This window comes from Macaca nemestrina, chromosome 5 (genome assembly GCF_043159975.1).
Source record: "Macaca nemestrina isolate mMacNem1 chromosome 5, mMacNem.hap1, whole genome shotgun sequence".
NCBI lineage: Eukaryota > Metazoa > Chordata > Mammalia > Primates > Cercopithecidae > Macaca > Macaca nemestrina.
In genome coordinates this window covers 158605840-158627671 of record NC_092129.1, presented here as the reverse complement: position 1 = coordinate 158627671, position 21832 = coordinate 158605840, and the positions used below count along the sequence as shown (strand labels likewise).

General features: G+C 37.4%; 1 protein-coding gene across 12 annotated transcripts in view; it reads left to right on the top strand.

The window, feature by feature from the left end:
• Nucleotides 1–21832, top strand: part of LOC105482551 (capping protein regulator and myosin 1 linker 1) — a 341908-nt gene that overhangs the window by 187891 nt on the left and 132185 nt on the right. For all 12 annotated transcript variants that reach the window (XM_011742711.3, XM_071097501.1, XM_071097499.1 and 9 more), the window contains 4 exons: nt 449–524; nt 5711–5799; nt 7007–7101; nt 16199–16285. In XM_011742711.3, coding sequence (XP_011741013.2) covers nt 449–524; nt 5711–5799; nt 7007–7101; nt 16199–16285 — 347 coding nt within the window. The remainder of the gene's footprint in view (nt 1–448; nt 525–5710; nt 5800–7006; nt 7102–16198; nt 16286–21832) is intronic.

Genomic DNA, 21832 nt, shown 5'->3' with positions numbered 1-21832 from the left:
TGAGGTGGGAGAATCACCTGAGTTTGGGAATTCAAGGCTGCAGTGAGCCATGATCCATGTCACTGCACTCCACCTTGGGTGACAAAGTGAGACCCTGTCTAAAAAAAAAAAAAAAGATTTTATGAAGGAGAGGTCTAAAGAAGTAAGACTTGTTATTGGTGTGGACTTAGAGGTATGATCTCTCTCAGAGCAAGGAGGTTCTTCCAGCAAATTCTGATACCAGCCTCTTTTCCTTTGGAAGTAGGAAAGAGTCCCTGGAGACAATTTACTTTAACTTTTGGGAACTTTGAAGATCAGTCTTTGAGAACTTAGTTGTTGTCTCATGGCCTACTAGATGTATCTGTAAATAATAGAAATTAACAGGTGAACTTGGATGTCATGGATTAAAAATTAAGTGTCAGTGTAGCTACTGTAGGAGCACTTTCATGTACTTTGTTTCTGTTTCCAGGGACTTAATACCTATCATTGCTGCTCTGGAATATAATCAGTGGTTCACAAAGCTGTCCTCTAAGGATCTAAAACTGGTAAGTAATCAAACATGCAGCAAATGTTGCTTGGCTTTGCTGAATTTCAAAAACCCAATATTTGTTAAAAAAAAAAAAAAAAAAAAATTTACTGTACTGGTAAACTATATACATTTTATTTCTTGAGGAGATATTTTCCTTTAAATGATTTGCATAACGTTTAGTAAAATTTGTGATGTGAGATGCTTCCAAGTATTTCCTCATGTATTCAGCTGTTTCAGGCAATTTAAGAAGATGAACAAAAAGATACATTTAGTGTAGCCTTTAGTACAAACCATTCAGTTGACAAAAACTGTTAAAGTTACGTTTGCACAGCTGCAAATAGCAGATTTTATATTCCTGTCTTACACTCTGTGTCTACAAAGTTTCCCTTCCTAAGAATTTAGGAAAACTTTAGCAGGTAGAGTTCCCCTGGTCGAGTAATGATAGTTAATGTTGATTTTCTAGATGGGTTTTGGGTAGATGTATATGAAAGCAAAAGTAAATTAAAGTGAAATCTGTTTTCATAAGGTACGAAGGAGAAAAATATTTGGTGTATTTTATTAGTGGAAATAAGATGCTGTCTTGGGGTTGTTGCCAGTTCATATCAGTCATATGGACGGATGCTTATCCATAAATTAACTCTCTGGTGTTTGTTATGGGATAAGAAAGAATTTGTATGTTTTCCTGGAGACTCTCATGTTTAAGTCTCTAACTTTCAGAGGTCATAGGATCTGGGGGTTTAAGATTTTCATAGTGAATACATCAGACTTGTAGTAAGACATGGATCTGTAGGACATGGAGGGTTGAGACTGGCTAGTGGGCAGGCGACTTGGTTCTCTGAATTTGCTTGGGGTAGGGGTGGCCTAAAACATTGTATGTATGAAAATGGACTAAACTCATTTGGGGTCCCTTAAGAGCCAATATGGTAGAGGAAAATGCTTGGACTTGGAATGAGAAACCTGGATTTCAGATTCTGATTTTTATTATAAGGCTGTGTTACCTTAGATAACTTACCTGACCTTCCAGGGCCTCAGCTTCCTGCATACCTGTTATTGTGAGCTAGTTGGAACCATTTCTTACTCATCTCTATCCAGTACTTATGAGAGTGTGTGACTCATAGTAACTATTTAATAAAAATTGGTTTAATAAGTATATGTCTAATAAGTTATCAGAGAGATTGAGAAATGAACATATATGAGACTATGAATTATGTGAACTATATAATTCAAACAAGAGTTGTGTCTGAGCAGTGATGATGGAGTGAGGGTTGGCATGAGTTGGAGCCAGGTGAGCCCTCAGGGAGCAGACAGGTAGCCATGATGGGAGACCTAAGAATAGATGTCCCTTGTTTGCTGCTTGCTGGGATGGGACCATTTCCAGGCCTGAGCCAGCAGAGTACAGGTGGAAAAGGGGAGCCATTGGAGGAATGAGAAGGGGATTAGTCCAGGGGTTGTGGGATCAGAGAGAACAATGGTTTGCTACCATGTCAGTTCTTCTGGCTCATTCAGTCATTTACATAAGCTTGTGAATTTCAAAATGGGGCCTCAAGAGGGTTTCAGGAAGGTTGTGGATATCTCGCTTTTGGAGATTGTCCCAACCTGCAATTACAGGAAGGTGTCCAGGCAATTGCTGCTGCCATTCTGTCATTATTCCTCCCAGGTATCATCTCCTTTCAGCTGCCTTAGATGTTTAGGACATAAAATATGCACCTAATCATTTCACTCGTGGCAAAACAAAGCAGGTAAATGCTATTATGCTTTCTTGGGTGTCCTGGGATGGAAGGAAGTGGAGTGACAGGATGTGAGGACTGCTCATGCTGCTTTTCTATTAACTGAGATTTAAACACAAAAATACAGGTTGCATATATTTTTAATATTTGGTATTTTAAAATGAAGTGATCTTTGTGGATATTACTCTACAGGTCTTCAAAAAGAATACTAAATTCTTCATGTTTTTTACCCAAAGTTGAAATGATACTTTCTCTTTTGATGGGTACTGAAGTGGGCAGTCTCGGAGCACTGTGTAACATTGGGTTTATTCAAAGAAAAGGACAATATGAAGAAGCACGTCTTTGGATTTTTGTAAACATGAAGTGCAAGGGCAAAAATAAGTGGCTGCTTCTCAAGTTATATGAGCTCTCTGGGTTAAGATTGTTACTAGTCCCATAAAAGCCTCCTGTGCTAAGGTGCCACGAGAAAAATATGACTTTATGTTGATCTTATGAAGCAAATTAGCAATCAGTATTTCTAATTTGAGTCAAGGATTTTTTTTAAAAATGGTACTGAATATGCAATTAGGACCATGTTTTTGGCCAACATTCTTGACTCATTAAAAAAATAGTAGAATTGGGGTCTTGCTCAGCTTCTTCTGTTTTGCAGCTCAGGCAAATTGGTGAGCATCATCGCATCTTTTTTTAGTCTTTAGGGAATGACATAGTGGGACGAGATAATGTATATGGTTTCTTTCAGTTCTAAAGTTCCAGTTTTAAAAAATTAATTTATTTTGCAATAGTTCATTTATTACTCTATAGTGATTCTAGTTTTTGTTGTTTACATTCATTTTTTAACTGAATGCAAGCTCCTGGAGAGTCACTGTATCCAGTTTTTAAAAAATTTCCTAAATTGATGCTGCTGCACATGCTGTAGACATTTGGAAAATACTACTGGAATTATCACATTATACTTAGTAGCTAGGTTTGAGTGTGTCTCCCTTTAAAAGTTTCATTTCCTTATATTCATCCCTGTAGAAAATGATGCTTTTAATGTACCTGGCACTCAATAATAATTAGTAGAATTAATTTAGTCATGAATGATTTGTTATACATCTCCCCTACTGGCATTTTAAAGAAAAGTTGGAGACACTTTCATACATTTTCCTTAATAAATTTGTGTTATGGTATTTATACCCCAATGGGCTGTAAATCTTCAAAGCATTATGGTAAATTACTTTTCTGGGTGCACTGCAAGGTAGCCCAGAAATGGTAATGATCCCAAGAATTATTTCTGGTAATTAGGATAATATCCGCAAAAACATTATCTAAGTAGTCACTTTTTATCATGACAGCACAGAATAAGACCCTTGTATGTACATTGTGAGATAAAGAATTGTACTGATAAGGGGGTCACCATTTTGAATATCATCACTGTCAGCATAATGTAAATTGCAGGCATCAGGTCAATTGGAATTAATTTTTCTCTTTCTTCCTTAATCAGTGGGACACATTGGAAACCCAGGAATAGTGTGAAAGTGGCATTATTGACAGAATGGAATCAAACAGCCAATAAGAATTATGAGAGCCTTACATGCTGTGGGACTTGGGGTGTTTCTAAGTTAGGTTTTCTTAAAAATACTTGACTAGAGAACTTGTGCCACATTCAGACTGTGTTCCAATTATGATTAATCCAGTTGGGTATTTGTTATATGATAAGTCAAAGTACTGTAATATTTTTATGTGATATTTTATGAAAAGAAAGTGCTTTGATATTGTATGCTATGGCACACAGAACATGCCTTCTTTCTCTCACTCTTTCTTTTTTAATATCATGAAGTATTTAGTACACGCTAGGTTGCAAGGAGAATTTTAAAATCACTTTGTGTGTGTGTGTATGTGTGTGTGTGCACGTGTGAAACAGGGTCTCACTCTGTGGCCCAGGCTGGGATGCAGTGGTGCGATGATGGCTCACTGCAGCCTCAACATCCTGGGCTCAAGCGATCCTCCCACCTTAGTCTCCTGAGTAGCTGGGACTGCAGGCGCGTGCAGTCTGGGACGCACCCCGCTACTTTTTGTATATTTTGTAGACATGAAATTTCACCATTTCCCAAAGCTAGTCTTGAACTCTTGAGCTCAAGTAATCTGCCTTCTTCAGTTTCCCAAAGTTCTGGGATTACAGACATGAGCCAAAATGACTTTTTAATGTATAAGTAATATTAAGGTCAAGAACCACTTTAAATTAGTTTTGGAATGAGGCAGGTTATAAATATAAAAACATTAATAAATATTTTTTAAAAATATGCACAATTCTACCACCAGGGCACAACTCTTCATTTTTCATAGTCCCCTCAAAATGTTGTTATATATTACTCATTTTAATTGTTGTAATCTTGTTTAACATATAGGCATAATAGTTATACAACTATATAATGGTTGTTTTGAAAACATGTTTATTAACATGAGACTATTATTTATTAAACTTTTTCGTATTATTAGGTTGTTTCCCATTTTATCCTATTTACATTCCAGTAGGAACATCCTAATACCAGCTAGCATTCATCAAGTACTTATTTAGCCTTCCTGTTTAAGTTTATGACATCTTTAAACCTTAATTTTCTTATCTATGAAAATGGAATAATAATCTTTAATGGTTTTATAATGAAATACACATAGAGGACTTAACTCAGTGCCTGACACATGGTGAGAACTCAGCAAAGATATTTTCAACATCATTATCATCATCACTAACATTTAGTCTTCAGTTCTCCATTTTGAACATCACCTTCTTTGGGAAGTCCTCTTGGTTTTGTGAACCTGGATTAGGTGCACTTATATGTATGCATAGCACTACCAAAATGGTCTTTTTATTATTTTATTATAATTGTATATTTTTATCTTATTTCATTCAGGTTGCTATAACAAAATACCATACATTAGGTAGCTTATAAACAACAGGTTTATTTCCCAGTTCTGGAGGCAGAGAAGTCCAAGATCAAGGCTCCAGTAGACTTGGTGTCTAGTGAGAGCACACTTTGTTGTTCACAGGTGGTGCCTTTTAGCTGTGTCTTTACTAGGTGGAAGGGGCAAGATAGCTCTCTGGGGCCTCTTCTGTGAAAGCACTAATTCCTTCATGAAGGCCCCACCACCATGACCTAGTCAGTTCCCAAAGGCACCTAATTACTAACGCTATCACAGTGGGGATTAGGTTTTTAACTATGAATTTTGGGAGGGGGGACACAAACTCTGACCATAGTGTTCTTCTTGTCTGTTTACCCTGCTGGATGGCACACTCTTAAAGGCAGGGACTTTCTCCTTTATAACATTGTGTTTCCAGGATCTTCATCACGATGGTGCATAGTAGAAGATGCTCATTCAAGGTTTGTTGAATGAGTGATGTTTTACTTAATTAAAACTTTGCATTGCATAGATATATAACAATAAAGTTTTTCTTCTTTAGAGTTATGGAGTAGTCAAAGAATGTTTTCTGTTACAGTCCACTGATGTCTGTGAACAGATCTTGAGGGTGGTGAGTAGGTCCAATCGACTGGAAGAATTGGTGTTGGAAAATGCTGGACTTAGAACGTGAGTATTTTCCTGAATCTATAAATATGTTGTTTTAAAACTCTGTGCCATTTGCTCTTCTAATTAATTCATAGTTTTTTTGTTTTTTGTTTTTTGTTTTTTGTTTTTTAATTGGGCTGATCACATATACAGCAATGTTTTTCCTTCTGGAAAAAAAAAATCCGTATAATTCCCATCATCATGAAGCCTAATAATTTGGTAACATCTCTTGATATTGTGTCACTTGATATTTTTGCGAGTACATAGTATCGTTTTTAAGAGCATGGATCCTTGAGCCAGATTTCTCATGGCCTTGCAGAAGTTGCTTAAGCTTTCTGTGCCTCATTCTCTTCACTCTTAAAATGGGGATAATAATAATGCCTATTTTATACAATTAAAATTGCAAGGGTAAATGAATTAATATATTTAAAGTATTTGGCAAAGTGCCTTTTACTCTGTAGATGGTATATGTAGGTTTTATTATCATTACTGGTGGTCATAGTGATAACATATTTCATATGACTTTACTGCTTTGCTTTGATCAGTTTTAGTCATTTTTTTCTTTCTCAGGTTAATGCTTGCATAGTCTTTATCTAGTGGTTTAGTAGTCACTACCTAAGCCTACTGTTAAGAGCATAAGAGTTAGAATCTAGTAGAATAAAGATTTCACTGCTGCTAAGTGAGGACGGTTGACAGTTTCATAATCATAGCACTTAGTACATTATTTCAAGTTAAACCTAACTAAAACAATGGTTTTAATTTTTGCCAAAATGTAGCGCTAGCAATTGTAACCTTTAAACTTAATAATCAGTGTAATCAGTTTTGCATTCACAGTTGCATGAAATGAGAAATAAGATATGGTAAATACTATAATTTTCATGAAAAGCAGGTTCGATCCAGGATTTTTTTTTTTTTTTAAATTATGGAGGGGCCAGAAAGTACTATTAATAGCATACAACAGAGTGCCTTTAAAGGGGCAATTATGTATTTTCTTTTCGCTTTTGGCCAATCAGAATGAACCATTTTCTGGCTGTGGCATTACAAATTCTCTAATGAGGTATTAATGGGTATTAAGAAATATATGCTATATAGACTAATATTGTAAGGGAAGTTTCTCTATTTAGATTTCACTCTGTTCTAAGCTTTAAATGTTCCATTTGAATGGTTTTACATTTGGTTTTACATTTTACATTTTGTTGCTTAATCTTATTGTTTTGTTTACATGCAGAGATTTTGCACAAAAACTGGCCAGTGCTCTAGCGCATAATCCCAACTCAGGACTCCACACAATTAACCTTGCTGGCAACCCACTGGAGGATAGAGGTACTGCGGGGTTCTCATTATCATTGATGCCAGAATTGTAAGAGGATTAGAGAATTTTAATTTAGCCATGCCTGAAGAGCTGTATCAAGCTAAGTTGTAATTATAAGTGCTGTTGATTGTCCTGTTGGCTTCCAGTTCTTTCCACCCTTTCATATAAATACTTATGTTAAAATTGTATGATCTGCTTAGCTTTTTTTGAAGTGAAACAAAAGGAAAGGAAGATATTATTTTTAATGTATTTTATTAGTTATATAGTCCTGCATAACAAATTACCACATGCTTGGCAGCTTAAAATGATACCAATTTATTATCTCATAGTGTCTTGGCTCAGGAGTCTGGGTACGGGTTAGCTGGGTTCTGTGCTCTGGGTCTCTCAAGACAAAGCAAGTTGTCAGCAGGGGTTGTGCTCTCATCTGTGACCTGGAGTCCTCCTTAAGTTCACTGGTTGTTGGTGGAATTAATTTCCTTGGAGCTATAGGCTCGAGGTCCCCAGTTTCTTGCTAGCTGCCAGTGGGCACCACTCGCAGCTCCTAGAGGCCGTGCTCCTAGAAGGGTTCTTGTCATGTGACCCCCTTATCTCACAACATAGCAGTTTGCTTTGTGTGTGAGGCTAGCTGGAGCACATCTCTCTGATGCTTTAGTTTCTTTTAAACAGTTCACCTGACTGGATCAGACCCACCTATGACAATTTCCGTTTTTCATGAACTCAAAGTCAAGTGATTAGTAACCTAATCGTGGTAGGGATGTCTCATTACTGTTGACCCTTGAACAACTCAAGAGTGAGAATCACTGACCATAAGCCATCAAAAATCCACATGTAACTTTTGACTCCCTCAAAACTTAACTGCTAATAGCACTGTTGACTGGAAGCCTTGCCAATAAAAAGTTGACTAACTTGTAATTTGTGTGTTATATGTATTGTATAGTATTCTTTAAGCTAAATAAAATAAAATTTTATTAATAAAATCATAAGAAAGAGAAAATATATTTCCTGTTTGTTAAGCGGAAGTAGATCATCATAAAGGTCTTTATCTTGGTCATCTTCACATTGACTAGGCTGAGGAGGAGGAGGAAGAAAAGGAGGCCTTAATCTTGCTGTGTCCGCAGTGGCAGAGGTAGAGAAAAATCCACACAGAAGTGGATCAGTGCAGTTCAAACCCATGTTGTTCAAGAGTCAACAGTATATTTACTGCTCCCCACCCCCATATTCAAGGAAATTTGCACAGGGCGTATACACCAGGGGGTGAGAATCTTGGGGACTATCTTAGATTTCTCTTTACCACTATTATATTTTAATATTTAACAAGATTTGAGTGTGAGAATAGGGAAAGGATGAAGGACTAGAGTTCACGAAGAGTCAGAATGTTTTATTAAAAGTGGATGTGTAGAGAGAGGAGTCAGTAGGTTTAGAAAGGGAAACTCGAGAATTTGAATTCTTAGTGGAACACTGATGGACAAGGTTTAAGAAGGAATTGGTTTATCTCTAGTGGGACTATTTTGTTTTCATTTTCTGTTGCAGATGTTTTCCAGGTTGTTGAATACGGCCTTTCACCTTTCAGTGTTATATTTGAAGAGTATTAATTATTAAACTGAGCTGAAGATACTGATATAGATGTTCAGTTTTTCTTTTTGTCCTTAATATGGTCATTGTTTGGTGCTGACAAAGATACCTAGGTTGTATTCAAGCAAACGTCTCCAGGGTAACTTGTCATCATCTAAAGTAGTGAATCTACAGGAAGGTCGAGACTGAATTAGAAAGCTAGATCACGCAAAAAGTACCCTCATAGAATAAGCCAAAGCTGAAATTAATGGATGCGTAGTACTGGAATAGGAGTTTCTCTAGGGTATACTCAATTCTTAGGAAAAACAAATGTTTCTCTATTAGATACTACAGAGAGGTGAATGTGACAAAGTAGAAATCATGGTGATCACCGTTTTATAGACAGAAGGGCTATTTTTGGTTTTGTTTTTAAGATGGGAGGGACTCAGTCATATTTATCAACACACAGGAAAAAATCTGTAGAGGGAGGTAGTTGTTTGAGGAAGGTTCTTAAGCAAATGAAATCTAGAGTTCAGATGGATCAGGATGGGGACACTTCTCAGTGTTTAGAGAAATGCAAATTAAAACCACAGTGAGGTACCATTTCAAAAGCAGTAGTGTGGCAATAATCAAAATAAGTCTTCGAAAGGATGTGAAGAGATGGAAACTCCTACATTGCTGGTGGGAGTGTAAAATGGTGCAGCCACATGCAAAACACGCTAGACAGTTTCTTAAAAAGTTAAACTCAAACCTGCCATATAACCCAGCAATTCTACTCCTAGGTGTATCACCCAAGTCAAAGGAGACTTATGTCCACACAGAGACTTGTGAATGAATGTTTATAGCAGTATTAGTTATAATAGCCAAAAAGTAGAAACATCCCGGATGTTCATCACTGGAGAGTGGTTACATAAGATATGGTGTATATAATATGTGCATTGGAATACTACTCAAAAGAGAATGGAATTCTGACACATGCCACATCATGGATGAACCTCAAAAACACTGTTAAGTGAAAGAAGCCAGACCTAAAATACTACACATTGTTTGGGGAGATGGAAGAGGAAGAATGAATTTGAGGCCCTTTGTTTTCTCTCCCGTTGTCCACTTCATGTTCTCTGAGGTGCAGCCACGTTGGACAACTTGTCACCGCAGGTGCAGTTTCCTTTGTCTTGCCCTCACTTTGGAGCTCCCATGTAAAATTCCGTAATAGCACTTACTTCACTCTGCTCACATGAGAACTAGAGGTGGACATTTCTTTCCCCATGCTTCAGCACCTTGCTTCCTCTCATCCCCACTTTCTGGGTTTTCTGTCTCCCCTTCCTTGTTTCCTAAGATGCAAAGCATCTAGTGTAAGACTTGGTCCACAATCAACAGATATTTTCTTTAAATTGAATTTGATTTATTTGATTGTATTCAATCTTAATTCTCTTGTATAGTTTTTTTTATTTGCACTTGAAAATTATGGTGAAGTTTGAGAGATTTCTTTTGTATAGAGTCAGACCACGTGTTCGAAGATGATGTTTGCCTACTTTTTCCCTCTGCTTTCCTATTTCTGAGACCTGTGTCTTTTTATCTAGCTGCAGCCCATTCACCAGTGCTGTCATCATGAATCATTCCAAGGATAGCCTTGAATATTCCTGCCAAGTCTGTAGTGTGGTTTCTGCTCATATACCTTCAAATTTTAACATCCTGAAAATATTTTCGCAGACCAAGACTTTTCTCATTTCTGCCCCTTCTAAATTCATTCATTGCTGTATTTGCCAGTGCTCACAGACAACTGCCAACATTCGTATCTCCCATCTTTCTTTACTCTTCAGGATGAGCCTCCTGAACACAAATTCTTTATTCTTTTCATTCAGGCTAACTACCTGAAGGATTGGTAACTTTTCTGCTCATGGATGGAAATTCCACAAGAAGTCTACATGAGTGTAAAATATTTACTGAAATTTCAATCTAGAGAAAACTTTTAGTAATTTTTGTTCCCAAGGTTTTCAGTGATGGTATTTTGTGTTTGAAAGTAATAAAAAGGGAGAAGGAGGAGTCTGTAATTAAGTTATACAGAATATAAAAAAGACTAACCAGGACTATTATTTGTAAGGAAGCTCAAAGAAGTACAAGGGGCTGGGTACGGTGGCTCATGCTTGTAATCCCAGCACTTTGGGAGGCTGAGGCGAGGGGATCATGAGGTCAGGAGATTGAGTCCATCCTGGTCAACGTGGTGAAACCCCATCTCTACTAAAAATACAAAAATTGGCTGGGTGTGGTGGTATATGCCTGTAATCCCAGCTACCCGAGAGACTGAGGCAGGAGAATCGCTTGAATCAGGGAGTCGGAGGTTGCAGTAAGCTGAGATTGTGCCACTGCACTCCAGCCTGGCGACAGAGAGAGATTCTGTCTCAAAAAAAAAAAAAAAAAAAAAAAAAAAAAAGATAAGGTCTTAACAGTTAAGTGGCCAAGAATTCTGAGGAATTTACACAGCAAATGGAATGTGGTTTTGTACCTAAACCTTCCACTCAGGAACTTATTTGGAAACTCTTCAAGAGTTGTATGATACGAATGTTGATGCAGCAAAACTGTTATTTTCACATCTATGTATAGAGGACCAGGCCTGTAGTCTTCTGATTGCTGAGGGGGTTGTGGTAAAGGAGGTTCGAGTATGACTTAGTAAGCAGAGGTATAATGTGTATGAGTAATCCTTCAAATGCTAGTTGCCCTACTGTTCTCTTTCTGCAAGAGCCACACAAGATGGTGAACAGACCACACACATACACAGGCTATTCTTATCCTTGTTGCCAGGCCATGCCTGTTCACCAGCTTGCTCTTGGTCTTCATCTAACACAGTGTTTTTTCAGACTGTGGGTCAAGACCCATTAGCTGGCCATGAAATCAATTTAATAGTTCATGACAAGCATTTTTTTTTTAAAAAAGCAGTAGAATAGAACAGAAATGTCAGAGTGCGTTGTTTAGGGGAAACTTTGGTTTTAGTTTTCTAATACTAATATATGTACATTTATGCTTCTCTAAGCATTACAAATTCTGTGTTCTGTTTTTCCTAGTTATCTGTCCCAATTACCTTAGTTCTTATGATTTTAGCCTTTTCAGAAATGTCTGTCCTCACTTCTTCTCCTCACTTTTTTTTTTTTTTTTTTTTTTTTTTGGTGAGACAAGGTCTCACTCTGTTGCCCAGACTGGAGTATAATGGTGCAATAATGGCTCACTGCAACCTTGATTTCCTGGGCTCAGGCCATCCTCCCCACTCAGCCTCCCAAGTAGCTGGGATTGCAGGTGTGCACTGCCACACCTGGCTAATTTTTAAATGTTTTTTGTAGTGATGTGGTCTCACTATGTTGCCCAGGCTCCTCCACTCACTTTATTCCAAATTCGATTATTTCATTTAGACACCATTTAGAATCCTAGCTCTAGTGTTTTTTGTTGACCTGAAGTATGCTCATATTTTTTCCCAGCTATTTGGTGGTGGCTCTGATTTGATCTTCTAAATAAGACAAGAGACTTATAGATTCTAGGGTTCCTGCTTATTTTTCTTGGTGTTTTAGATCTTTCATGTCTCAGTGTATATCAGTGAGTCCCAGAGTCGAAACACATGGGTTTAATTCCGAGCTTCACAGCTTTCTAGCTAAGTGTTCTTGGACAAGTTACCTACCTTCTCTATACCTCAGCTTCCTTATATTAAAAATATAAATAATAGTACCTACCAAATAAGAATGTTCTAAGGATTAAATGAGATAATTGATATTTTCATGGTTAAACAGGTAAAGCAATATTTTTAAAATGGCATAGATTGGCTGGGCACGGTGGCTCACGCCTGTAATCCTAGCACTCTGGGAGGCCGAGGTTGGTGGATCACGAGGTCAGGAGATCGAGACCATCCTGGCTAACATGGTGAAACCCCGTCTCTACTAAATATACAAAAAATTAGCTGGGCGTGGTGGCACGCACCTGTAGTCTCAGCTACTCGGGAGGCTGAGGCAGGAGAATCCCTTGAACCCTGGAGGAGGAGGTTGCAGTGAGCTGAGATCACACCTCTGCACTCCAGCCTGGGTGACAGAGTGAGCCTCCATCTTGGGGGAAAAAAAAGAAAAAGGCATAGATTTAGATTTTAGGGCATTTAAAAGTTAGAAGTGTTGACTCAATTTTTTCCAGTATCCCTATATTCTTATATTCTTGGTTCCAAGTCTTTTCCTCTCAGCCTTATGTTTGAAATGGAAATACTTCATTGTATCTTGCTTTTTCACTTACTTTTCTTAGCGTTTCTGAACTCTCCAGGAAAGCTATAGAAATGGGTGGAACTGTAAAAATTTTTACTCACCTATGCTCTGACATCTACAACGTTCTAATCTGTATGCTTTCTAACAGAGAAGAGGCCTTTTGTTCCTCCCAGAAGCCACTACCAAGATCAAGAGACAGAATGTTCCCAGTATTCTCCAGACTTACCTTGTGGTTTGCCCCAGTGATTACCAGCCCTGTCCTCTACCACTTGGAAAAGATAACTACTATTCTGACTTCTCTCATGATGGATGAGCTTTGCCTGTTCTTTGCCTATGTACTCCTTTGTGTTTGGCTTCTTTTGCTTCTCTTTATGGAGAGATTTTTTAATAATAGATTTGTTTCCTTGAATAGATAGCGAACTATTGAGATTATTTACTTCTTCTTACATTAGTTTTGGTCTATCATGTTTTTCATAAGGGATTTGTTCCTTTCTATTAAAATGATAGTTTTTTGACTTACAGATTTGTTTATACCCTCAAGTTATAATTCAGTGCCTGTAAGATCTTTACATTCTTTTTTGATTTGATTTTGATAATTTGATCTCTTTCTCATTTATTTATTTTACCAGTCTTGCTGGAGTTTATTAATTTTGTTAGTATTTTTAAAGAACCAACTTTGTTAAATTTACTTATTTTTATGGATGCTATCTATTTAATTGGATTCTTCCCTTTTTCTTATTTTTTTCCTTCCTTCTGTTTACAGAGGTGGGTGAGGATTAATTTGCTATTTTTTGAGATGGATAATTAGATAATTACTTTCCAGTTTTTCATCTTTCTTAAAATATGTATTTAGGTCTATTGATTTATCTTTAGGCATGGCTCTAGTTAGATCCCAAAAATTTTAATACCATAGTTTTTAGATTTAATTCAAAAGATCTTTAAAATTCCCATTGTGATTTTTGGCTCTTTTGTTATTTAGAAATATATTGCTTATGTTATAATTATTTGGGGATTTTCTAATTATCTTATTGTTATAATTCGTATTTTAACTGCAGTAGTGGTAACAGAGAGTGTACAAATATTCTGTGTATGAATTCACAGTACTAAGGAACATTCTATTATTTGTTGAGACTTGCTAAATTTATGGCTCGGTATCTGATTCCTTTTGGAAAATATTCAGTGTGGACTTTGAAGACATGTATTCTGTAGTTACTGGGTACAGCATTTTAAATATATCAATTATATCTTTTTTCATTATGCTTTTGATGTTCTCTATATCTTTACTGACTTTTTCTGTTCATTTATTAGCTACTAATAGAAGTGTGTTGGAAAACTTCTATTATTATATATATGTGTGTGTTTATGTAATAATGTATGTATTTTCCTTTTGTTACTGTCAGATTTACTTTATATATTTTCAGATGATGTTAATGAGAGCATAGATTTAGAGTAATTGTATCTTCTTAATTAATGAAATATTCCATTTATCTTTAGTAATGCTTCTTAAAATTTAAATTGTCTCATTGCAGCTATATCAGATTTCTTTTGGTTAGTGTTTGTAGCATATCTTTTTTCATGCTTTTACGTTCACTTCTGAATACATATATCTCTAGGTGTATCTCTTGAAAACGTTTGATATTTTTATTCAAGTAAATCATCTTTGATTTGTAATTTGAATCTTTATATTTACATAATATTTTTAAATAATACAAATGTAAATTAAATATATTTAATAAATTTATGTTTAATGTAATCATTCAGATATTTGGGTAAAAAGTTGTATTTCTATTTGTTTCCTTTCCTTTTTTTTTTTTTTTTGAGACAGAGTCTTGCTCTGTCACCCAGGCTGGAGTGCGGTGGCACGATCTTGGCTCACTGCAAACCTCCACCGCCTGGGTTCACGCCATTCTCCTGCCTCAGCCTCCCGAGTAGCTGGGACTACCTGCGCCCACCACCATGCCCAACTAATTTTTTGTATTTTTAGTAGAGACAAGGTTTCACCGTGTTAGCCAGGATGGTCTCGATCTTCTGACCTTGTGAGCTGCATGCCTCGGCCTCCCAAAGTGCTGGTCCATTTTTTTATTTGTCCCCTTTTTTCCTCACTTTTTTGCCTTTTAGATTAATCAAGTTTTAACAGTTATTCTGTCTTTCCCCTTTCCTCCATCAACTTGTTAGTCACTTATTATTATTATTTTTTACAAGAGTGTATCAGCTAAATATCAAGGCTGCCCTCTTGTAATTTACAAAATGGATTAGCATATTCAAGTCTTTAGAAATAATCAGATAAAAACCTGTTTAACGTGATTTAATCCAGTGATTTTCAAACTTCTTTGACTGTGGAAACACAGTGGGGAAATAGAGGCTCCCAGAACACCCACTATTCTAGGGGAAACGCCCATGTAGAGGCTTACTCTAGCTGCATGACCTCCATGTTGTTTCTTAGAAGTTGTGATAAGATTTATAGATAATTTGGGGTTCTATAGTAGGACAGCAACCAGCACAGTAATTTCTTCTTGCTGCCTGAAGCTTGAGAATTAGCCTAAGGGAGCAGGAATTAACATTGTTTTAGGAGCCTTCTGAAGAACATGCCCCTGGGGAAATGATGGCTCATCTACAGCAGGAGGTCAGTTGAAGGACCTGTATGAAGGGCATACATTTGTGTATTACTTATTTCCTCCCAGAAAACAGTTTATGCTCATTGCAGTCCTTGGATGGGTGAGCTGGTGTTCTCAATCTCCCACTCTGGTTATTAAATTTAGAAGATACCCGATTTTAAATACTGTAAATTCCTGGTGAGTTATCCAAAGTTACAAAATCTACTTTTAAGAAGTTAAAACATGCTCCGAAGCTCTGAATGAGGTTGTTAGCTGTAAGCCAATTAAGTATAGGAATCCATCTGCCGTTATCAGAATAGTTAATGTTACTCCATTCTTCTTGACAATAATTAAATAGCATACATCTGCTCATCTAGAAGAGCAATCAACCTGTTAAGACAGAGGTTAAAAAGAAAAGGAGTTAACATCCTTTCCAAGAGGATTTGCATTTTAACTAGAACTATGAGAAAAAGAGTGACACTTGGCCCCAAGAAAAGTATCTCCAATGGAAAAGTTTCAGATGTTGTATGCCGAATAAGACATCTTCCCCTTCTCTTACCCTGTAGGTAGGACAGAAAGAAAAGGGGGCTTGATGGTAAATGGTTAGAAAACAAAGTCTGATATTAGAAAGAAAAATATGATCACTTCATTCAGAATCAAAATTAATTTTCATTCATTGTAGAAAATGCAATTCCGAGAACTTGAAAATTCTAATCGCTTTTTTCCTTTCTCAGGTGTGTCCTCTTTAAGTATTCAATTTGCCAAACTCCCGAAGGGATTAAAGCATTTAAATTTATCTAAAACCTCACTATCACCTAAAGGTACAGTATTTCTTATTTACCTAACAATGTGTCTGAAATAGTTCTGCTGCGCCTGCTACCTTAGTTAGAATTATCTGTAAATGTACTTACATTTAAAAATATATCTATTATATTACTCTGGCAGTTTGAAGATAAAGACATTATGTAATTCAGTGTTTGATGCTCTGAAGTGAAATGCTGTCAGTGTAGAGAATAATTTTGATATGTACATGCAGTCTTTAACTTTTAAAACTTTGAGTCAGGGAACACTCTCCTGTCTGCCTCTATCCTCCTGCCTCACATTCCTAGATGCACCTGGTTGTGTTTATCTTGGTTCAACAAGTTGGCCTTTCTAACTGTCAGACAGACTGTCTGCTTTACAGAAAACTGTTGGGCCTAACTGCTGTAGCTCCCCTCTTTGTAGTTCTGTCTTTAGAGATTTCCTTATCTTCTCTCCAGGTGAGTTCATAAGTTCACTCACCTTCATTTTTTCCATCAAATCCTGTCAATTCTGTTATTATTTTGCCACAGCAGCACCACAATAATAATATTAGAAATTATCCTGCATTCATTGTGCCTTTGTATATCTTCACATTTTGCCCTGGATGCCTGAAAAAAAAGTTTTTTAATCTCCAAATATTCTCAGAGAGGTTCAGTTTGTTTTATAAAACTGTTTATCTGTGATAAACTCTGCTGAGATGTGTTCCCTGTTCCCAAGGCCACACAGAATCAATGACTGTTCCCTTTGTATTCAAGATCACATATGTAACATTATTGTATAAATATTGTGTCTTTCCTGCTACACTGGGGCTCTCCTTGTGGCCTGTGCTTCTCTCATCTTTTTATCTGCAGCACCTGGCACTGTGCCTGGACTACTGTTTAACAAAAGTTTCTTGAACATCTTGCCATTTCTTAAGAAAGTCACTATCTTTTGGAAATAGTATGTATAGTGGTTGAAAGTGTCAGTTCTGTAGTCAGATTGCCCAAGGTTGAATTCTGACTTTTATTCTCACATGTCATGCATTTATATATAATGTCTTTGTTCCCAGGTGCCTCATTTGTAGGACAGAAATAACAGTATCTTATTTCTACACAGGTAGTTAGAGTTGAATGATTTAATATACGTACAGTATGGTTTCTGTCACAAAGTGCTTAGTAAACTGCGACCGTCACCCCCACCAGTACCAGCACCAGCACCACCACCACCACCATCATCATAATTATCATCATCCTGAGCTGTCTTATGTTTTTATATGCCTCAGTTTCTACCTGGAGCAACCTTAGTGTCCTTACCTGGAATGTCTCATGAAGTACCATGCATCCTATGCAGATTCGGCTTCTATCTCTGTCTCAAAAAAAAAAAAAAATTATTGGAGGTGGATTTTTATTTTAATTTTATTTTTTTAGAAGACAGGTTCTTGCTGTGTCACCCAGGCTGGAGTGCAGTGGTACGATCTTGGCTTATTGCAGCCTCCACCTCCTGTGCTCAAGTGATCCTGCCGCCTCAGCCCCCCAAGTAGCTGGGACCACAAACACGCACTACCACACCCAGCTAATTTTTTTGTAGAGACAGGGTTTCCATGTTCCCAGGCTGGTCTCAAACTCCTGAGCTCAAGTGATCTGCCTGCCTCAGCCTCCCAAAGTGCTGGGATTACATGCATGAGCTCCTGCGCCTGGCTGCTTCTATCTCACTTTCTCTTTGAAACGTTCTCAGACAACCTCCTCTCACCACACCTTGTATGACTAGATGCCCCTTCCTCTGTGTTCCATAGCTCTTTGTAAATTCCTCTATCTTAGCATGTGTCCATCGCATTTGATTGTGCCTTAGCCTGTATATTTCTGAATAATAAGGGCTTTGCCTCATTCGTTGCTGTGTCCTAGCACTTCTCAGTCTCTCACTGAATGTGCCTTGGATAAATGAGTAAAGCAAAGTCATCCCTTGATGATTTTATATCCATACCATCATACATTATTCTGAACATGCAGTTAAATTAAGAATGGTTTGAAATTGAGATTAGTTCCATAAGTACCATGATTTTATGTGCACACATTTATACACACATATTTAAGATTAAGGCACGAAAATACATTACCAAAGGGATTTCCCCGGGAGTCAGTGTTTTCGGACCTAGTGCCTGAAGCCATCTACAGATCTTACAGCTAAGTTTAACTCCTTTACATTATCACTGTTCTACTTCAGCAAATCCATTTTATATAAACCTTTTTCTGATCATTATCAATGTAGTACACGTTTATGGTAAAGATTTAGAAGATACTAAAAAGTATAAATAACAAGGCAGACCCCCTCTGAAGTCCCTTGTTCCTTAGTCATTTGTATTTCTTTTAGGGAAATCACTAAGTTTATATCCTTTGTTAGTTTTCTGTTTATAGTGTTAATCTTTTTTAAAAAAGTTTATATGACTTCTGTACATATTAAAAGCATTCATTATTTATTGTGTGCTCCATAGGTCTAGTTTAAGTCTTTTATAAGATAGAGTGGTTTTAAAAAACCTGATTATATGAATTGCATCTGTAATTCTAGCCACCCCGGAGGCTGAGGTGGGAAGATGCTTGAGCCCAGGAGTTTCGGGTTGCAGTGAGCTATGACAGTGCCACCGCACTGCAGCATGGGTGACAGAGTGAGAACCTGTCTCTTTAGAAAACAAAAACAAAAACAGAAAACTGGTTATATTAATAATCCTTGATTATATTTATTTTAATTCATTTGTTCATTACTATGTAACAAATAAAAGGATGTAGTGATCATTTATCCTTCCGAGGGCAAGTTTGGTTCTGAGGACCTTCAGTGCCACCTCTCCCTGATGTCCCTGTCCCTTTTAGAGTGGTAACAGTGGGGAGGTCCTATGGGCAAAGCTGGGCTTCTTCACCTCCTTATGATGAGGACAGCTCCACATTGCCTATAACATTTACAAATAAGGGTCCTCCCATTTATCTCTTACTTGCAATAAAATATGTATATATTACAATATGTGTTTTAAGAATTAGCATTGTTTTATAACATGACTTGAAGAATTTTTATCTTATTTTATTTTAGTTTATTTAGACGGAGTCTCGCTCTGTCGCTCAGGCTGGAGTGCAGTTGCATGATCTTGGCTCACTGCATCCACTGCCTCCAGGGTTCAAGCGATTCTCTTGCCTCAGCCTCCCAGGTAGCTGGGATTATTGGCATGTGCCACCATGCCCAGCTAATTTTTGTATTTTTAGTAGAGACAAGTTTTCGCCGTGTTGGCTAGGCTGATCTCAAATTCCTGACCTCAGGTGATCCATCTGCCTCAGCTTCCCAAAGTGCTGAGATTACAGGCAGGAGCCACCATGCCCAGCCTGAGTAATTTCAAATTGCCCTAGAACAAAAATATCTTGAAATGTTTGTTTACTTTTTTAAAAAAATTGACTTCTTGAAGTATTTTACATAGGATCTGAAAGATTCGCAGATTTAAAATGACTGGAGTTACATTGCAGTGTTAAGCTTCTGGTGAATCAGACTGGCATTTATATTCATGGCTCGATAACGCAAGACAGATTTAAAAAAAAAAAAAAAAAAACTCCCCATGACATCGCCACTGCCTCCAAATACCCTTTCTTTATCTCAGATGTTAACTAACTGATAGTTTTCTGGATTTCTAGCAAATGTCCTGCTGGTTGCCAGATTATGTCAAGGCAGAGCCATCTGGTACCACCTTTTTCCAGCTGTAAACACTACAATAATAAATAACAGAGAATGGTCAAAATCGCTAGACAGCCAGAATCGAGAAAGGCATGTAAATGTGTTTAGTCAGGGCTGTAAGAGCCTTGATTTTTTTTCAGGTCTATACTTTATAATTCTCCACTCTTCGTGGGCTTATTAACACAGGCCTCCTGTGAACATGGGCTCGGGGGCAGGAGAGGAAATCCTTCGTGCTGTTTCAGTCGCATGAAGCTGAGCTGATAACATGATGCTCTCTCGGGTCTATTCAGATGTTGGACAACTGCCAAGTGCCCGCACTTGTCAAGGAGCATTTTGCTGTCAGGACTAATTTAGCCTTCTATTTTTGGAATTTATTTATTGAGTTTTGTTATACCTCAGTAAGGAAATGATTTTACAAATGATTTTCTTGATGAGAATCTGATATTGGCCCTATGTTTTGGACTCAATTATTCCATTAAAAAATACATTAATACTAATATCAGGACAAACTAAAGGAAGTTAGTCATTTAAACAGTTATAGAAGATAACCTCCAGAAAATAACCTTTTGTTATAAGCCACCGTACATTCCTCTTATCTAACACAATTAATCACATTTCCTGCTTCTCTACTGCCAAGCTCTTGTTCTTGCCCCATTGATAGTTACTGCCTCTCTGGATAGTGATTATTCAGCTGTCTGTGTCTCCCGCTCCACTGGCCTTCAGCAAGTAAGATGGTATCTCAGAAGACCCTGCCTGGTGCACAGTAGGATTTCAGTAAAGGTTTATTGAAATGAATATTCCTTGTGTAGCACTGACTTTTCATTGCAGCGTCTAAGTAAGTTTTTCCCTAATGGTCTTTGCAATTTTTGAGGGGAAAAAGAAAAAGATCTTATTTATATTTATCTCCTAATTCCCAGCATTTGATTAGCGTTTAGTAAATGGTGAGTTGACAGCCAAGAAGTTCTTTGCACTTAAATATTTTTTATTCGAAGTCTCGGTCTCCTGTATACCCACCCAAATGTGCGCCCACTTTGAGAAATGGCTCAGTAACCTTTATCAGACACACACTAGAATCAGTTTATTATAACTCTCTGGAGTTGGGGAAGACAATGGCCTCTTTATCAGCCCCACACTGAACGTTCTAAGCTCACATCAGGGAGGTGCTCCAGTGGGAGGCTTTACCTGCAACCCATAGCCCTTGTAGTACCCTCATCAGATCCTGCTGCTATGACCAGAACTGTCTCTTACTGGCAGCCCTGACCTTGGCCCCTCTTCTCCATGAAGGGTCTGCCCAAATGTGGAGGGGAAAGAAAACCTTTTCCTGGTTCTCTTTAGAGTGGTTGACTTACTTGAGTCTCAGTTTGATAGGTTGAGATTTTCAAAAAATTTTGCTGAAAACTAAGAAAAACAAAATAATTTATAAAAGTGTACCCAATTAAGAAATAGCCATATTTCTAAAGTATATAATTTGGAACCATGGACTTTTGGGTAGAAACACGAAGAGCTTTGCTATCTCTTACATTCCCATTATGCTAAGTAAAATCATCAGTGCTGTGGTGAGTGATTGAGTCTCAGTGAGTGATTAGACCCTTCTGGGCTCCCATTTGATAATGACACACCTCAAAGAGCTCCTATTCCCTTCTGAAAAGAAGTGGCCCACTAGACAACCATGACTAGCGGGCCCATCAATAATTGTTACCCACCTATAAGAGAACTTCGTTCTATCCATACAGAATAAGCAGCCTCCTCACATATTCATTATTTGTTTTCTGAGGTGGATTTGTCAGTTTAGTTCAGTTTATGTTAACTTGAGCCATTTATGTTTGTGTGTAAAGAGTGTATAGAATGTTAATTATACATTTTTCCTTATGATTGCATCTTAC